Consider the following 17,547-nt stretch of genomic DNA (forward strand, 5'->3'; position numbering starts at 1 on the left):
TTTCCTTGCCTTGTCTAAGAATGAAATTATCAAGAATGTAAGTGCATAGGGGCAGTTGTTGAGCATAGAGGTTGTGTTATCCTCCTATTGATGGAAGGCTGTTGTTGCATGATGACATAATTATACACCATCACAGTTCATGTTCAAAATGTAAATATATGTGAGAGTTAGCTCAACACTAATGGCATGCAAATCTCAAACATATGCACAAGAGAAATAACATTTCTGTGTTAAGAGGTAATTTATCAGAAATAAATTTTCAGGCTAGAAAGATGATGGCATTTTGTTGCTTTAATGTGTTTTTTTTTCATGTTTTGAGAGCATCATAAGAGAGACTTGAGTATGCATGGTATTGTTGTGTAGTTGTAAGTTTTATTCTTTGTGTATACTAAGTATCCCTGCACTATTAACCTAAATATACAACATGTTTCAAGCCTGTATTCAAGTGTATGCAGTCCATGAATCAACAACATGAAGGTTTTGTTTCTCATTTCTTTAGAACCTGATAAATTACCACATTTAATCCAATTAAGTATAAAAATGCAACTTGTGAGATGCACATTAAAACACAAAAACACAGATTACCCAAGTCTGTGTCACTGAATTTTGTACTAAGTAAAGACAAACTCAGTATGAGAACATTCACATAAATTTTTTTTTCTGTAACACCTAATTTAACTACCGGAACATATTCTTTACAGTGTTTATTCCCTATTTTTGATTTTCAGTGCTTTACAGAGTAGAATTAGATACTGCTTAAAGAACAGATAGTTTCAGATGGTTCCAGCAGGACTAGTTTGTCCTTTTTCAAGGATAAATGTTCATAGTTTCTTCATGCATCCATAGATATATATTTGTCACTGACAAAATTAGTAGCCTGTTGTGGTACACTTGGTTTCAAAGCCTTTTAAAGATTTATATCAAAATTCCCACAATACAAAAAAATGATGTTTCAAGACACATTGTGAAATGTGTCTTTGTTATCCACACTGAGTGCAGTCCTACTCATCATGTTATATCTGGGAGAACATGTTCTGCATGTTTTATCAAAAATTTTATTTCTTTTAAAAAAAAACATTTAGAAATAAATAATTTTAAAGAGTGTGCACTCAGGATTATTTGATGTACTGTAATGAAGATAATGACATTGGCAAGCAAACCTTCATTAAAACTATTTGGGAAAGTACAGTAGTTCACATAATTTAAAGTCAGATTGTTACATTTTATATATGCATAGAATAACATGGAGCAGGATATTTAAAAGAAAATAAGTTTGCATGAAAACTCATGTATTTGTAATATCTTTTGTAAAAACCAGTTTTTCAGTGTATAAACCTAGTGAAAAAATGTCTGGCCAAAGTTATCTTTAATGTATATTGCATTGACTATGATTTAACTGACAGCCAAAGCATCAGAAACAATGTATTGAAAAGAAGGATAATAAAATAAGAAATATTATTATATTTATTTCAGTAATTAAGAACAATTTTAACATAATATTTTGGAAAAAAACATGGGACTTATTGTTACATCTTGACTGTTCCATCTTCTGGAACTAAAACTATTGATATATAAATTAAAAGATTGTAAAGCCAGCTTTGTTATTAATATACTTACAAGATCTGAAAGCAACTCATTCCAAAGGCCAACCACCCTGTTAGAAAAATAAAATTGTATCAGCTAAGGACAACTCTTATCTTGCCAAATTTTGTATTTGTGTTTCCTGGTCCTACTATTTTCACTGTTAATTATTAAAAATGACAATATATCAACACTGTTAAATCCTTTTACAGTTTTAAACACTTCAGTCAGACACCTCCTAACTCCTTTTTTTTTTTTCAAGAAAAATAATTTCACAGATTTCAACCTCTTCCTGAATTAGAACCCTTCCATCCCAGTCACCATACTTTGAACCCTTTACAAAATTAAATATATTTTTTTAAGGTAAGGAATCCAAGAGTAAACACACTATTTCAAGTGTGGTCTAACCAGTGACTTAACTATAGAATGAAATTATAATATCTTTTGACTTGTATTCAGTATTTCTGTAGATACAACCTAAAATTCTATTTGCCCTACTTCTAGCAATATCACATTGCTTGGATGACTTTTCATTTCAATGTTAAGATTATTCCCATCTAAATTATACTTATAATTCCAAGTATAATAACCCTCATGCTTTATCTTGCAGATATTATAATTAAACTCCATCTACTATTTATTTGCCCAACTCACTAAATGATCTAAATTGTTTTGTAAATCAGCAGCATCCACTTCATAGCTGGCAACACCCAAGACTTTAATGCCATCTGCAAATTTAAGTAATTTATTCACCATTCCTTCATCTATATCATTGATCTAAAAATGGAAAAAAAGGTCCTAAGACTGAGCCCTGAGTCACCTCACTTATGACATTAATCCAGTTTGACTGACATATGTTTGTAACAATCTTTTGCTTACTTCCATCCAGTCACTCTTCTACTCAACTTATTAACTTATCCCTCACACCTATAGAGATAGTTCTTTTTATAAAGCTCTACATTTTAATCAGAAACATTTAAACTTTTGTACATTACCTTGTATTAGAGTATTGGTTGCCTTTTTTTTAATATATTCTGTGTTTGGAAGAATTAAACAATACTTGAATTATTATACTATAATGGAACTGTTACTTGAATGATATGGGAAAAACATTTTTTATTATGCCATGTGCAACCTCCAACTTGACAAACTTTTTATCCTATGTGCATGTAGATTTGCAATAGGAGTTATGATTTTTCCTCAGGAGACTTGGATAGTTAAATTTATCGAAAATAATAATAATTGGAACCACTGATTTCTGTTATATTCATAATTTGTGAAACTAATTGATTAAGTGGAACAACCTTGAATTAGTAGAAAGTAATGAGAAATCACAATAGCAATATCTGAATTACTTGAATAGTTGAAACAATTGAAGATATTAATTTCAGTTAGTTGAATATTTTCATTACATTAATTGGTTGTAATTTCAATTGATTATTTTATGTATCTATTTGATATAAATGATAATCATAAGTAATTAATCGAATTAATTATAAGTTTACATTTAACATGAACAATGTATATAGTGTAAGGTTTAAAAAATATTCAGTTACTTGACGCAGACAGTGTCATTTCTTTATTACAAACTTATAAATATGCTCCGGCTTTGAAGTCTAGTTTATAAATATTTAAGGGGTGGTTAAGAATGAAATGACCTTCACAGACTTAATTGTCAACTGTTACAAGACCATTATTATGATATAGAAAATGTTTAGAATTTGCAGAAAGTTGAGCACTGTCTCCTATATACACTCAAGAAATCCTGACTTAGAAACATTTTGTAATAAAACATAACATTTTTTATTTTATTTGACTTGTGAAGATGCAACTAAGTTTTAATTATGTGGAGTTATTATAAAGTTTTACTGACTGAGTGTACTTTATGATGAGTAAGATTTTTCTAGTTCATAAACTTAATATTTATTAACACATTTACCAAAACAAAATAACCTTAAAGTGCTTGCATTTTAAGGATAGCTGCACAAAGAGCAAATTAAAGTATCAAATAATTAATACTTTCAATCATAAACTTAGTTACAACTGAAGTAGCAGGCCAGTAAAAGGAAAATGTATGTAGTAAAAACTAGTAGAGAGAGAAGAAGCTTTCATGTATAGTGAAACATATATATTTCTATAAAGGGGTAGTATTTTTTTTCTTTGGTCTATAGAAGTAAATTTTTAATATATATTTTTCCTAATCATAGTAATTCTTTTTAGTAAAAAAAAAAACATTTTCATTTGTTTGTAGGAATAGCAGTTGGACATCTGTATTACTTTCTAGAAGACATTTTTCCAAATCAGACTGGTGGCTTTCAGATTCTCAAAACCCCCTATTTTATGTAAGTTTATAGAAACTTTAAACAGCAGGAAAAAATCTATAAAATTAGAGATAATTATGTATAAGGTAGAGCACTTGGTGTGTATGTAATTTGTACATGGTTTTTCACAATAACATAATTAAATATTATAAACAAATTTCATATTCTACATAAAATGTAAAAATAATATTTTTACTTAATATTTTAAATTACAATTAAACACTGTGGTAACTTCAGATAAACCTTGTTTATATTTTGTAGACATGAATGTAATAAATTATCATAAATATATAGTTTTTAAATACAAAGTAAAAAACTAACTGTATTTGAATGATTTGAGATTCATCAAAGTCATCTCTAAATACACATTTTATGTGTGTTTATAAGTTAACAAATCTTGATTGTCATATTGTAACATTATTATCAGGATGTAATCTTTTAAAATATTGAAGTACACAATATTTGTCTGCCAGTTGTAGCTTTAGGTAATTTCTGCAGTAAAATGTGTATATTGTTTTAAATATATCTTCTTACTATAAACAAAAGTTATATTTGGAAGTAAACATTCTTGCTGATATATATGTATATATATTGTACTTTATGGACATTTTAGAGCTTTTACGTAGTTATCTATTTTAATAAATAAGAAAATATTAAAGAAAACATAATATTTAATATATTGAAACAAAAAGGATGGTTATTATAGTGGTGCCTTATAGCATTAGAACACTAAGAAAAACATCACTCATTTAGTCTTTTTGTAGAGTCAAGAATGACTCTTAATTTCTGTAACTGTTTCTTGTGATTCTTTTCTTGCAGTAGTAAACTTTACTTAGCATTAACTTTTTATTTTTAGAAAGTACCTCTTTGATATAGCACCAGATGATCCGAACTACCATCCCCTTCTTGAGGACCAACCAGGAGGATTTGATTTGGGTGCTGGAGACGTTCCTCCTCAGTAAAAAAAAATAAATACAGAGCATTGTAAATGTATTACTAGTCTTTTTTTGTATTGAACTCTGGTGGTTCAGTGCAATTTTTTTCTTTGCTAGTCTCTTTCAAATTGTGAAAAAGCATGGATTATTTATTTTTAGAATAAAAGTGCATATAACTAATTATTTTTCATATTAAATTGAAATATTGTTGAGTATTAATTGTTCAGAGTGTAAAAATGAGTATCATTCAGAATAACTTCCTAGATTGTAAACTTGTGTAATACACATACCCAACTTTGAAGAGTCTGAAGTAAGCTAAGACAATAATAGTTGTTTGTATGGTTGTTATTTTTCTCTGTGTTTTTAATTCTTATGCCTATATTGTTATTCATCACTATAATTTTTCCTTTTTCTTTTTAACAAGAATGAAGTTACAGAAATAAACATTTGTTTGAGGAGCAGGAGGTTGCAACAGTTCTAAATATTATAAAAACAAATGTATGAAATTGTGAACCATGTGCTCATTGAAGAATTTTTAAATTTTTCTTTAGTTCAAGGAACAATACTTGTTTAGTTATTAGATGCTAACTTTAGCTTCTGAAAAGGTATTTTATGAAGATTTGCAATAAAAATGAAACTTTTAAAACATTTATGGACTTTGTTATAGGTTACTGTGGTATAGAGGGTAGAATATGCAAATCAACATTCACAGCTGATGTATAGACTTGGTGGAATGACATGTATCAAAACTACATTTTGACACTGTTTGAAATTTCAGATCGTGCAATACAACCAAAATGTGATTGCTTTTGGGAAGGGTATTTAATAATCCTCTCTGGCACAAGATATTCATACACTTAGGTTGTTAAGAACGTGTTCAGATTCTGGATTTACAATTTCCAAGATAAGGATATCCTTTTTTCTACTTAATTACACTGTGAAACATGAATCAACTTTGGAAACCAGGACCATCCACAAAGAGACTTACAACATCCTGTACCCCATATGTAGAAAGTGCAACATCTACAGGAGAGAATCCATGAAAAAATGTTGTCAGTGGCAAAAGCTATCCATGTTTCCCAGGCAAACATAAGTGAAATAATTAAGGATTTCAATCTGAAAAAGTAACACAAACACTTTATATATATATACGTAATGTGTATACACAGGCTGCTTCTATGGCACATTAAAAAAAAAGGAAGATCAACTGTATGAACAGTACCTAGCCAGAAAAAAATGGCATTGTATGGTCACATTTAATGCCGTGATAACTATAGTAATTCTTTTGCCATTTTCTAATAGTCAGTGGGTAAAAAAAATTTATAAATTTGTAACAGGGTGGGTAAACAGTTATGGTTTGAACTTCTACTTATTATAAGTAAGTTAATTTATTACCAATGTATTTTATATGTGCAGATGTGGGTAAGGCTCACAAGCCACCAACTTGAGAAAGTTTATGTAAAGATAAATCTCTGTGAGAGTAGACAGTACAAAAACATGTATTTAATTGAACAGAGAGATGTCAAAGCAAAAATATAAACATAGCACATGGTTCTAGCTTTATCTTCATTATTTTGAACAACACACTACTAGAATACCTTGTTGTTTTTACAATACCTCTGAAATTTTTGTTTTTGTGTCGCTTCTTGGAATTGTATTTTGCCCAGTATTATCGGACATACTAGACTATCCTTCTGAATATTTTGCCCTTACTAGTTTCTTTTGTATAAATGTCTACTCTGTAAAGTTTGAATTTCCTCTTAAAATTCCATTGCTTGTTCACCTCTGAATTTTTTCCAAGATATGGTATGTGGTATCTCATCTGCTCTTTAACAATTATGAGTTTTAAACTTCATAAACATCCTTCTGTCTTACTGATTCAATAATGGCTGTTTCTACTGATAAAATAAATCACTGGTGTTTCTTTTCTAATGTTAATGCTTAGAACCTTCTATGTAAGCATGTATTCTTCTTCATCTGAATTTATTTATTGACTTATTTAGTTATCCAACACATTTAGTACCATTGAAAACCTCCATTTCCATAATTGGTTAATTTTTACATACTATACTTTTATAGTGTCTCGTTCAGTGATTTAATGTTAAGTGATTTCTTCAAGAAAATTATAAACACCAAAACATTTGTTATTAAGTAGTTGTTTCAAGTGGGACATGGCATGTTACAAAACTGTTTAAAGGATTCATAATCATCATTAGACACTGCACCATGGGAAAATTATGAATCAAGAGAGTGGGATACAAAGGTTCAGATGGACTATGTTTACTATCAGAATAATTCTGGACCATTGGTATCACAGAGAAGTAGCAGCTTTGTATGGTAATGAAGCCAGAGGATATGAATTCATCAAGATAAAGCTTCCAGTCATACCTCCTATTCAATTGTTACATATCTTGAACAGTTGCAGAATGAAATAGGTATTAATAATATTCCATAAAAAGATGTACCAGTCAAAATGCTGAAGACAACTGCTGTGGAGTTCTGTATGTCTAAATTGACACTGAGAAACCATGAAAGTATTATGATGAAGCCTTTTGCAATATAAACTACACTGCAGGGCTGTTGCCTTAATGCGTGTCCATCAGGCAAAACAAGACTAAATGTGGCAACAATGGATAGTAGTGCTATGGAGAAGGCTCCAACATTGTTTTAAAATATTGTACTCAATACTTTGTACAAACCTTTTAAGTGTTTGGCATTTTGTTTGATTATACTTGTGTGGTATTGTAAGGTAAATTTGTATATCAGTAAATTGTTTAATATTCTGTAAACCATGAGGTTTGAAAAGGAATCTTGCAGAGAATAAATCCAATACTGACTTCAAAGAAAAAACTAAAGAACAAAAAAATTGTATTTGATACAAAAAAAGATTTTATATTGTATTACCAGATAATTGTGTTTAAACTTTCTGACAGGAAGAAATGATTGTATCTATACTATGTTTTCAAGACACATTTTTTAGTAAAGTATTTCACATTTCAAGGTTATGTCGATAATCATTCCTATTATGTATCTGCAAATAAAGATCAACTCCTATCTCATACCAAATTGTATAACCCAGGGGAGATGCAATACTGTATATAGGAAATTTTCTACAGAAGCATAAACTCTTGAATAAATGCTGTAGTATACAGATTTAGCCTTGGGCAAAAATTAAAGGATGTCAACTAAGTGTACTTGTACAAAATATTGAAAAAGATGTTCCACTACAACAGGGTCATTCCATGTCAAATCATCCAGGAGGCTGCAGGTGACCCCCACATAATGCCTTGAAAAAATTCACATGTGCTTATCTAACCATATAATGAAAAATTGCCAAATATTAGATCAGTATCTCTAATAGTTTCTGATTTACAATCCTGTAAAATTTAATTACTTTTATTTTTGGCAAATTTATTTTCGGGCAACTTTGGCTGCTTAAAGCTGCAAGAGTAATGGTGGTAGAAGGCTGAAATTTGCTATACTGACTGAATTAATCCCACATAATTCAAAAATGGTCTCAAACCAAGTTTATCTCTCTTAGGATTTTCATGGTGAGACTGTAAAATCACCTGAAAACCCAAACTCGTAAAAAACATTGGTTTATTTAATAAGCCATAGCTCTAAGACTTAATATGATACAAAGCTGAATGTTGTTTTCAAATTTCTTATCACATATCAGTTGATAAATCAGCAATTGTTGTAATTAAAGGTCTATCACATCTCTTGTAAAAAAAATTAGTTAATACATTCAATCAGGATTGGTCTCACGAATACATTTATGTGTAGCCTTCCATCCATTTACTAAATTGGATGATTTCTCTAGTACATTCTGCTCCAAAGATTTTCCCAATTGTAACCCATTAACCAGCTCAGCCATGGTTTCTGAGGCAACAACATCTGCTCCTTGTACCTCCAATATCTCTTCCTCACTTCTGTGTCAACTCTGGTCTTCTGCTTTTCATCCCATTCTTGTGAAGCCAGATCTCCTCCCTGTTTACCACTTTCATTTGTCCATCTTCCATGGAAGTTTATCAGTGGAAGGTCTTCTGTTGTTGAGCTTCTGCTATGGGCTTCCCTACTCCCATACCTTCAGTGACACAGGTAGCAGAATTTTTTGCCTGGCTTTTCAACTATGAATTTTTGGCCTCTTTGATATCTATATACAACATTCTACCAATTCAATAAAAATTTTTATTCCCCTGTTCTATCGTACATTCCTTGCAGATTAAGAGGTCTCTGAGGAGTCCTTCCCTTCTGGATTGGAACATTAATATAGTCCTGCATGCCCTGATTCTCCCTCTGGAGGAACCAATTACCTCATGCTTCTTATTTGATTTGCCCTTTAAAAGGTATTTCCTTCTCCTTTTGGTCTATGGTCATTGTTGTTCTGATTTATTTGTTGTGGATTTTTTCCATACCTTCTTATATCCTACTTATTTTCTCCTTTATCTTAAAGGTAAGTTATTCCATTTTTTTACCTCTTTTTTTTTTTTCAGGGGCCTTTTTTCTCATTGATCCTGCTCTGTGGTGAGTAGTGCATAGCCAGCTATTCTCTAACCATGAAATTCATACTTTACACTATGTTCACTGCATGCTCTTATCCATGGCTCTTTATAGTTACCATAGAGTAAGATCATTCAAAGGTTGCACGCCTTGCAATACATTTCATAAGTATGTCCACTCTGAACCATACCCACCCCTGGACACCATGGGTAAAGCAAATAGCTACCTATCTCTGCCATGCCTTGGGTAAAGAACTCAATATGGTATGTTTTCCTAGATAAGGTTTTGTGATCACCCATTGCAGTCTCCAGTAACAATGATCCTCTGGACTCTCCATTGCATGGTTTCCTCCTTTCCTTGCATGGAGTAGGAATCCTTGCCACTTTTAAGTTCCAAGTAGTGGTGGACGAATCACTTGATTGTAATAGAATTTACCTTTAAACAGTTTCATGTTAAAGCATAAAGATATGTATTAGTATACTTAATAAAGTAATTTGTTTCTAATGGCCTGCATGACAAAATTGAAGTAGTCAGACATAAGCATTACCTAATATATATAGTCTAAATAACCAGGTTCAAATAATTATGAAGCAATTGATTAGTACAAGCCCTGAAGTAAAGTACAAAAATTGTAAAGACTCAATATTTAAGGGTAACAATTAATGTTGAATAATAAAACCAGTTTGTAAGCTATGACTAAAATTTATCTTTTCATATGTTTTTGAAGAGATTCTAGACAGTTTATCTTTCTAATCCATGATGACGATAAAACCCACTTGTAGAGAAAAATATGTATGTAAAAATGGCTGACAATGACTGATGAAGGTCGAAATATTGTTTGCTCCTCCACACAGAATTTTCTCTATCCATACCAGCCATTTTTACATATATAGTTTATTTTTCTATTATTCTATACCCTGAGTTATTGGTATAGGGTGGATTGATTTATTAACACCCCCATCAGGAGCCAAGGGCATCTTAACACTACAACTTGTTGAATATTAAAAATAAGTTCAAGCTAATAATCACAAGGTATAAATTCAGTATATATTAAGAAAGTCACATTCTCAGCATCATTAATTCAGCAAATGCCAACCTTTTATGCTTCTGCCATCATATCTTATGTTTAGCTTTCAATTAACATATGAATGATTTCACCTGTTATTCAGTAGGGAAAGTTGAAGCATCAAGATAGTCAACAGTAGGATGAGGAGATAAAAACACTTTGTACTTGGTTTGCTGTGCAATATCTATCAACGTTGTTATAAATGGTTTCTGAGTACTTCCATGGTTTTGTGCTTAGTCATTAAGCTCAAGATGCACAGATTTCAATCACCTTACCACTTCAAATCACTTTTTGCAGCCCCAATGCCAAAAGAATGCAGTAAATGCCATCTTTTTAGCAAATAATTATGTCCCAAAAATGTCAGATCAATTTAAAACCTGCATTGAGTAGTTTGTTTGTTTTTTTTCTGAATGAAAGATGTTCCCCATTGGCTCTTAAAAGGCCTGTTAATACAGAAATATTGCAGAATCCTATTATTTAATTTTTAATGGTCTTTGGCCAAGTGGGGATTTGTGATTAGTTTGCTAGGATGTGAATTCAGATGTATGAGGTTCACACTATAATACTATTGAACAAACTCTGCACTTTTAGATGAGAGTGCATTATAAGGATGACAATCCTATTATTTGTTTCAAAGCCAGACAATGCCCTTGTGACAATAGTTACTGCTGGCAGGCAGTAGTTCAAAATAATAGAAATTTGTACAACTACACTACAGATTTTTGATAATGTATAAAATATAGAAAGTACTTATGCTATTGATCAAAATTCCAAATCTCTAAACATATTGAGTTTGGTTATTTAACTAGGTAATTTTACCAAAGCACATGACTTGTTGGGATTACTTGAAGACAAAGTAACTCTCAAACTAAACAAAATACAGCAGAAGTTCTAATTATATATTTACAGGAGGTGGACAAAAAAAGTGGCCTCCTTGAAAATGTTAATCTGTTATGTTTGTTTTTAGCATGCACTTGATAAGATCTGTTCAAATATAATCTCAAATTCTAACACTGGCTTTCATAAATACCTGAACTTTTCATGATTTTAGTTACATTTTCTCATTAAGTGCTGTGCACCTGCTGTAGTTTCTTAGATCTTGTTCCAATTAGCATACAAAATGATCAAGAAAAGGTGAAATAAGGTCTTGCTACATGGTTTGGTGGAACATGTTTCTTTTTTCAACCTTATATAAATAAAATTATTGTGCATTTGGAAATGTTTCCATTCTAATTTTATTTTTATTGAAAGTATGCAAAGGGCTGTTAGTCTATTGTATTTATGTAATACTTCAACAGTGGGTTTGACTTCTCTTTACTTTAGTAAAAACATTTTTTCTATAATAGGACACTACAAGTAAGAAATGAGATAAAAGAAATATACAACTTGAAGAAGGTAGCAGCATAGGAACCAAAACAATATCAAAAGGAAAAAAGATTCTTATTGATTTTCCAAAGACTACTTAAACCTATACTAAAGGAAAAATAATCTTGAAAGAGTTTATGGTATCAGAAAAACTTTTATTGTGTTTATAGGTATGTACATTTTTATAGAGCACTAAGATATCTTGTTATCATTAGACATGAGAGTGATGAATGCCTCAACTAACCATACAGGCCAGTCTCAAAGTTTTTTTAATTGGGTGTCTAGGGAAGCACATTTGATAAACTCTCAGAGCATTTGTGCTGAAACATCTGGACTCTGTGGTTTCCTTGGATCTGCATTGTCAATGCAAAGGTTAAATTAACCATGATTGCTGGAATGGGTTGTGGTTCTTCATGCTGCTTCTCCAGGCAGAAGTTTCCAGATCCATTTTCAAATTACACTGGTATTCCCATCATAGCACTGAATCAACAGACCAAACTCAACAAAACAAGTTTAATGGATGTTTGGCTATTGAAAAGTCAGGAGTTAAATCAAAAACATAAGATTGAATGTCAGAACTGGATGGCTGTAAAAATGAATAGGTGAATAGAAGTGTATACATTCATCTTCCTCACTAGATTCTGCCCCATTATACTTAAATTTATAACTCAACAAGTTTTGCAGTATCTGAGAAGTATTTTGCATCAGACTAGTTACATACTCAAACCACAACAATCCTTTCGTATCTGATTGCTTAAATGAGTTATCTCCTATAGTATAGTTGCTATAGCAAAGCACTTGGTCTATTAGGTAAGTGCTCACCATGGTTTAGAGTTAGATTAATTCTGTAAACTTGTTATTTTTAATTCAAAAGTGCTACAAAACATTAAGCACGCTGTGCTTTTTTCATTCTGATTGAACTTGTTGCCTCAATTTCATTTTATAAAGACAAAATTGTAGAATTTGTGAATATTTCATTTGCTAAAACTCCAAAATGTTACTTCTATAACATCAAAGAAAATAATTAGCACAGCATTTTTCTCATTTGTCATAGCATAAGTTATTCTAGCAGCTTTTTGTTTTGATATCAGTAAAGAACCATCTAATTACTAATATGCCACTTTAGAACTAAACCAATCATATCTATTACAACATCAAACAATCACAAAATCAATGTGGTTTGTGCTGTTCATGGCAATATTTGTCAAACATATGCATCTCAAATTATTTACCTGCAAAATCATGCTACTTTATATTTTGTTTGTTCGATAGATTTTATGGAAAGCTACACCAGGGTGATCTGTGCTAACTATCTCTATTTTTGAAGTGACAGATAATAGGTAAGGTAATTCCTAAACACTAGCAATTCTTTGGCTACTCTCATCAGACCAGATAGTGGGATTCGACCATCACTCTTATAATGTACTTATGATCCCAAAGTGTGGAGTACATATTATAATTTTTGTAGTAACTGAAAATGGATCACACAACTCCAGCTCTATAGTTCATCATGTCAACCTCTGGGCCACACTCAGTCAAGAACATTTTAAGCTTGTGGGCATAATTAAATACACAAACTGATCCATACATATAATACACACATCTAGCTCAATGTTACATTATAATCAAGACATATTAACAATATGTAACTTGCTATTCAGTAGCAATCTTGATACCCATAACAACAAATGGCAGCATTGGTTGACTCTCATGTATACATAATTTGTAGGTGCCATCCTCAATTTATTCTTTCATGCTGTTCCTACTACTATATAAGAGTTTAACAAGCCACTGCATTAGACAAACAAAAACAAAATACTTGGATCAAATTTAGCATAATGGTACACATTCTATTAAAGTTTATACAGTTCAAGGTAATATATCATATATATATTAGAGCACAACTCCTTCACTGCAATACAAGAGAACAGGTATAGATGTATCATATATATGGGTATGATCTTCCACAAAAACCACGTCATTCAAGTTAACATGTATGATTACTCAGTTTCTATAGGCATGTGTCTGTCCAAAATCACCATGAAACTTTTCCTGAGAGCTCAGAAAGCAAATACTGAAAAAATAGTTCAGTTTATTGATATGTCAGTGTTTCCAATAACCACCAATTGAACACAACCATCAGTATTCCAGAATCTTTTTTGATGATCTCAGCTGTTCTAGCTATTTTGTAATCTGCAATAAATAAATGTCACTGTTACTCACTACCTAGATCAAATTATAAATAGCCCATAGATGTCTTATTACCAAATATTCTTCAATAGCTGGCTAAGCTGGTAATTTCAGCTAGTAGTATTTGGAACTTAATTTTATTACCTTGGCTGATTATGAGAGCAGTCAAGCTGTTCTCCTATTGCTATTTCTTTATTTGATTCTTTATTAACATTCATATGTGAACTACCAACTTTTTCTTTCTCATAAGTTAAGTTGAGATCATATAGTACAGTTTTCACATTATCTACAGACTGAACACAATTTCTGGAGCAACCAGTTATCTAGAAGCTCATTAGAGGATAGTTTCAATTTGCTCATGTGTTTAATGTCTCTGAATGTGCATTTGTCATGTAACTGCTGCATGGGATATTAACCAGGTCACTCAGTGCTGTGATATTTACATATGTACATACTATAGCCATACCTGGTCACTGAACTCAAGCTTTTATTCTATTTGTGTTTTCATAGCATTTATTTTTTGTGCAAATGCTTTATGCAAATTAGGTCTGCATATTCATGTGCATTAATTAATGAATAATGCAGTCACTCCAAATATTTATTTGGACACTATTATAAGACTGAATTGAGTATATAGCCATATATGAAATCCACTAATAACTGTACTTTTCATGAAAATATCAAGAGATTTGAAAAACAACCTGTCAATTGTTGCTCATTTACCATCATTGTGCATAGTAAATGCTCAACAATGTTAATTTACTCAAGAGTTCAAGAATCTACTTAACAGCTTGTACAACCATTCAGCTAAATTATCAGACTGAGGTTTATATGGTAAAATGTATATTTCCACTGCATCTAATACTTGTGCTGTTTAAACTGTAACACCAACACATTACTTACAAAATGCAAACAATGTGAAATTGTAGCTCTGATACAATTTGCTCCTTAGGACTTTATATTGGCTGTTTATTGCATAACTCACTGATTCACATGTTCAAAATAATTTTAATATAATGTACTTAACTCTGTACTTTTACAATTGTGACTTAAAACTATCTTGTTCTCATGCCTTTACACTGTGAGCTTCTACTGGTACATCTTATGGACATTGCAACCTTCTGGAGTGGTGCAATATATTGCACAAACCATTTAACCTCCAAACTACATGTATTCCAGGTGTATGACATTGTCTAAAAATTAATTGTTACCCTGAATCTATGCAGTAAGGTATAGCCTGACCTGCTCAGATTGAGAAATGTATCATATATGCATAACCTATTACACCAGTACAAGAAAATATGAGTGAAGAAAGGTGCATTTTACCATTGATATAAGTCATCAATGTGTGGTTCTTAGCTTGTGACACAGCTAATTGTTTCCAATGTCTTAAGGCATGAGAGACTTCAAACTTTGCAGAAAATAAGAACTGGAGAACACGAAGATACCATGTATACTAGTGTTAACATTCACTCACAGTTTCTATTGGTCACATCTGAGCTGTGATATTGAGTGCTAGTGTCAACACTGCATGGTATGTGTGCACTGATCATAGAATTGGCACTTCCTTCTTGTGGTAAATTTAATATGTTTTCTTGATTCTGTTTCTTCTGGCGGTAGCATTCATGGTGACAGTCAATCTTTTCTTGTTTATTACCTGCAGCATCACAGTATCTAGATCCAGCTGCTTTATATTGAGATTTCTGCTGTTGCTTGCTGGTAATGGATTTGAATTCCTTTTGTAATGAGTCCAATTTTATAACAAACATAACATCCCTTCTTTCTATTCAGGTCCTGTCACGTTTGGTAGACTCCTGCTTCCAGTCACCCATCACTGGTTTTGAATTTAACTGAACTGGACTTGCCAGTAATATTCTCTCCATGGGCTTCCATATATTGTTCTGCTAGCTTGATCATCTCTAAAACAGCTTTGGTACTCTCTTCTTTCAAAACAGTGACATGTTAGTTGAACATGTGATCATGAACTTTTCATGTACTAATAGGTCTGCCAGTACCACAAAAGTATTGTCACATTTGGCCATGCCACTCCATCTTGTAAGTTTTGCTGCAGACGTGCCACAAACTGAAATACAGGTTCTTCAGTGTCTGGTTTGACTTCTCTGAACTTCCAGCATAAACCTTCTTCAGGAAGCTCATATCATTTCAGCAAAGCCACTTTTAATTTATCACAATCCATAGCATCTTTTGATGTCATGTCTGCATATGCTTGTATGCCTTTTTCTGTGAGAAGTGGGCTGAGACAGACTGTCCAGTCACCTCTGTCCCAGTTATGACTTTGGGCAAACATTTCATACATCTTCAAGAAAGCATCTGTGTTATCTTTCTGTTCATTAAAGTTGAGCAGCTTGGCTCAACTGACCCTGACTTCATTGTTACTCTTGAGTCCTTCCTTCAGCGTGGGTGAACTTTGAAATCTCAAATTGCCCTCTCTTGTGTGCCTACGTTTTTCTCTATATAATTCTTGTTGTTGTTTAACAAACTCTCAGTTCACTGTCTTTTAACCCGAAATGTTCACCTCTTTCTACCCATTTATAAAAATCTGTTGACATAGTTATATAACGTGATTGTAATCTCCAAACTATTTGCGCTACTACTGCAGTTGTGCATATATAGGCCTACTTATTTCTGCTGTCCTTCCTGTTTTCATCTAACACTGTTTCCCACTGTAATAATATTGACTGTTTTTCGCCAAATGTCAGAAACTTACTTTTTCAGTAATATATATTTAAAGTTAGCACAAGGAGCCAAGGAGTCTTTTACAGCATGGGTCTACGACTTGTTGGCTTGTGGATTTGTGCTATTTTTAGATCATGATGTAATGCACCAGTGCGTAAACGCGAATACAAACCCGAAAAACCGGATAACATTCCCAGTAACAACACTGGCAGAGCTACAAGGAATTTCGTTTATATACGTGTTTTCGGGCAATAAGTTGACTCCTCAAAACGATTTCAATCACTTTTTTTTCAGTTGGGTTTCATAGTCCCTGATCAAATATCCTCTATGAAAACTACGGATCAATTTATTGCCCGTGTTTCTCTGTCATCAGGCCTTTTATCAATGAGGAAAATCTTATTCCTCTTCGTGTACAACCCACTATACTGGGTAGGAATTAAAAAGATGTACTAATGTGTTTTTATTGTTCAGTGTTTTATGATATCACAGGAATTACATTCATTCTTTCAAAAGAAATGGATTTTGAATATACAGCGTATTAGTATATGGAATAAGATCAGAAATTAACAGTGAGTTTGAGCCAAAACGACGAAATTTCTATTGTGAAACTGCTACAAACGCGAGCAATCACAATTCCGTATAATCCAGTTAACTATACCTGTGTAAGTCTACAGATCAATTATTACTTGCTCTGAGTCGATTTGATATACATGGGTATATAATCACAATGAAAATAGACTAGTTTCTTATCATTGGGTATTTTTAACGTTACATAGGATGATGGAAAATTGAAAGTAACTTGTGTGAATAATAATAATAATACAACATTGATAAAGTCGCCTTACCTTTCTAACAGAATCGCGCGATTTCCATGACTGGGAGCCGACGA

The 17,547-nt window shown here is 32.0% G+C and overlaps 1 protein-coding gene across 7 annotated transcripts in view; it reads left to right on the forward strand.

Annotated features, from left to right (window-relative positions):
- The window catches only part of LOC143240580 (derlin-2-like), a 31,256-nt gene extending 25,770 nt beyond the window's left edge, over positions 1-5,486 (forward strand). For 5 of the 7 annotated variants that reach the window (XR_013021828.1, XR_013021827.1, XR_013021824.1 and 2 more), the window contains 2 exons: positions 3,833-3,923; positions 4,759-4,803. Coding sequence is in view for 2 of the 7 variants with exons in the window: in XM_076483245.1 (XP_076339360.1) it covers positions 3,833-3,923; positions 4,759-4,864 (197 nt within the window). In the remaining 5 variants the exon portion in view is untranslated. Of the gene's footprint in view, positions 1-3,832; positions 3,924-4,758 lie in introns of all 7 variants that reach the window. The other 2 variants (XM_076483245.1, XM_076483246.1) reach the window with 1 other exon arrangement.
- Positions 5,487-17,547: the final 12,061 nt, after the last annotated feature.

This window comes from Tachypleus tridentatus, chromosome 13 (assembly GCF_004210375.1).
Source record: "Tachypleus tridentatus isolate NWPU-2018 chromosome 13, ASM421037v1, whole genome shotgun sequence".
NCBI classification, from domain to species: Eukaryota; Metazoa; Arthropoda; class Merostomata; order Xiphosura; family Limulidae; genus Tachypleus; species Tachypleus tridentatus.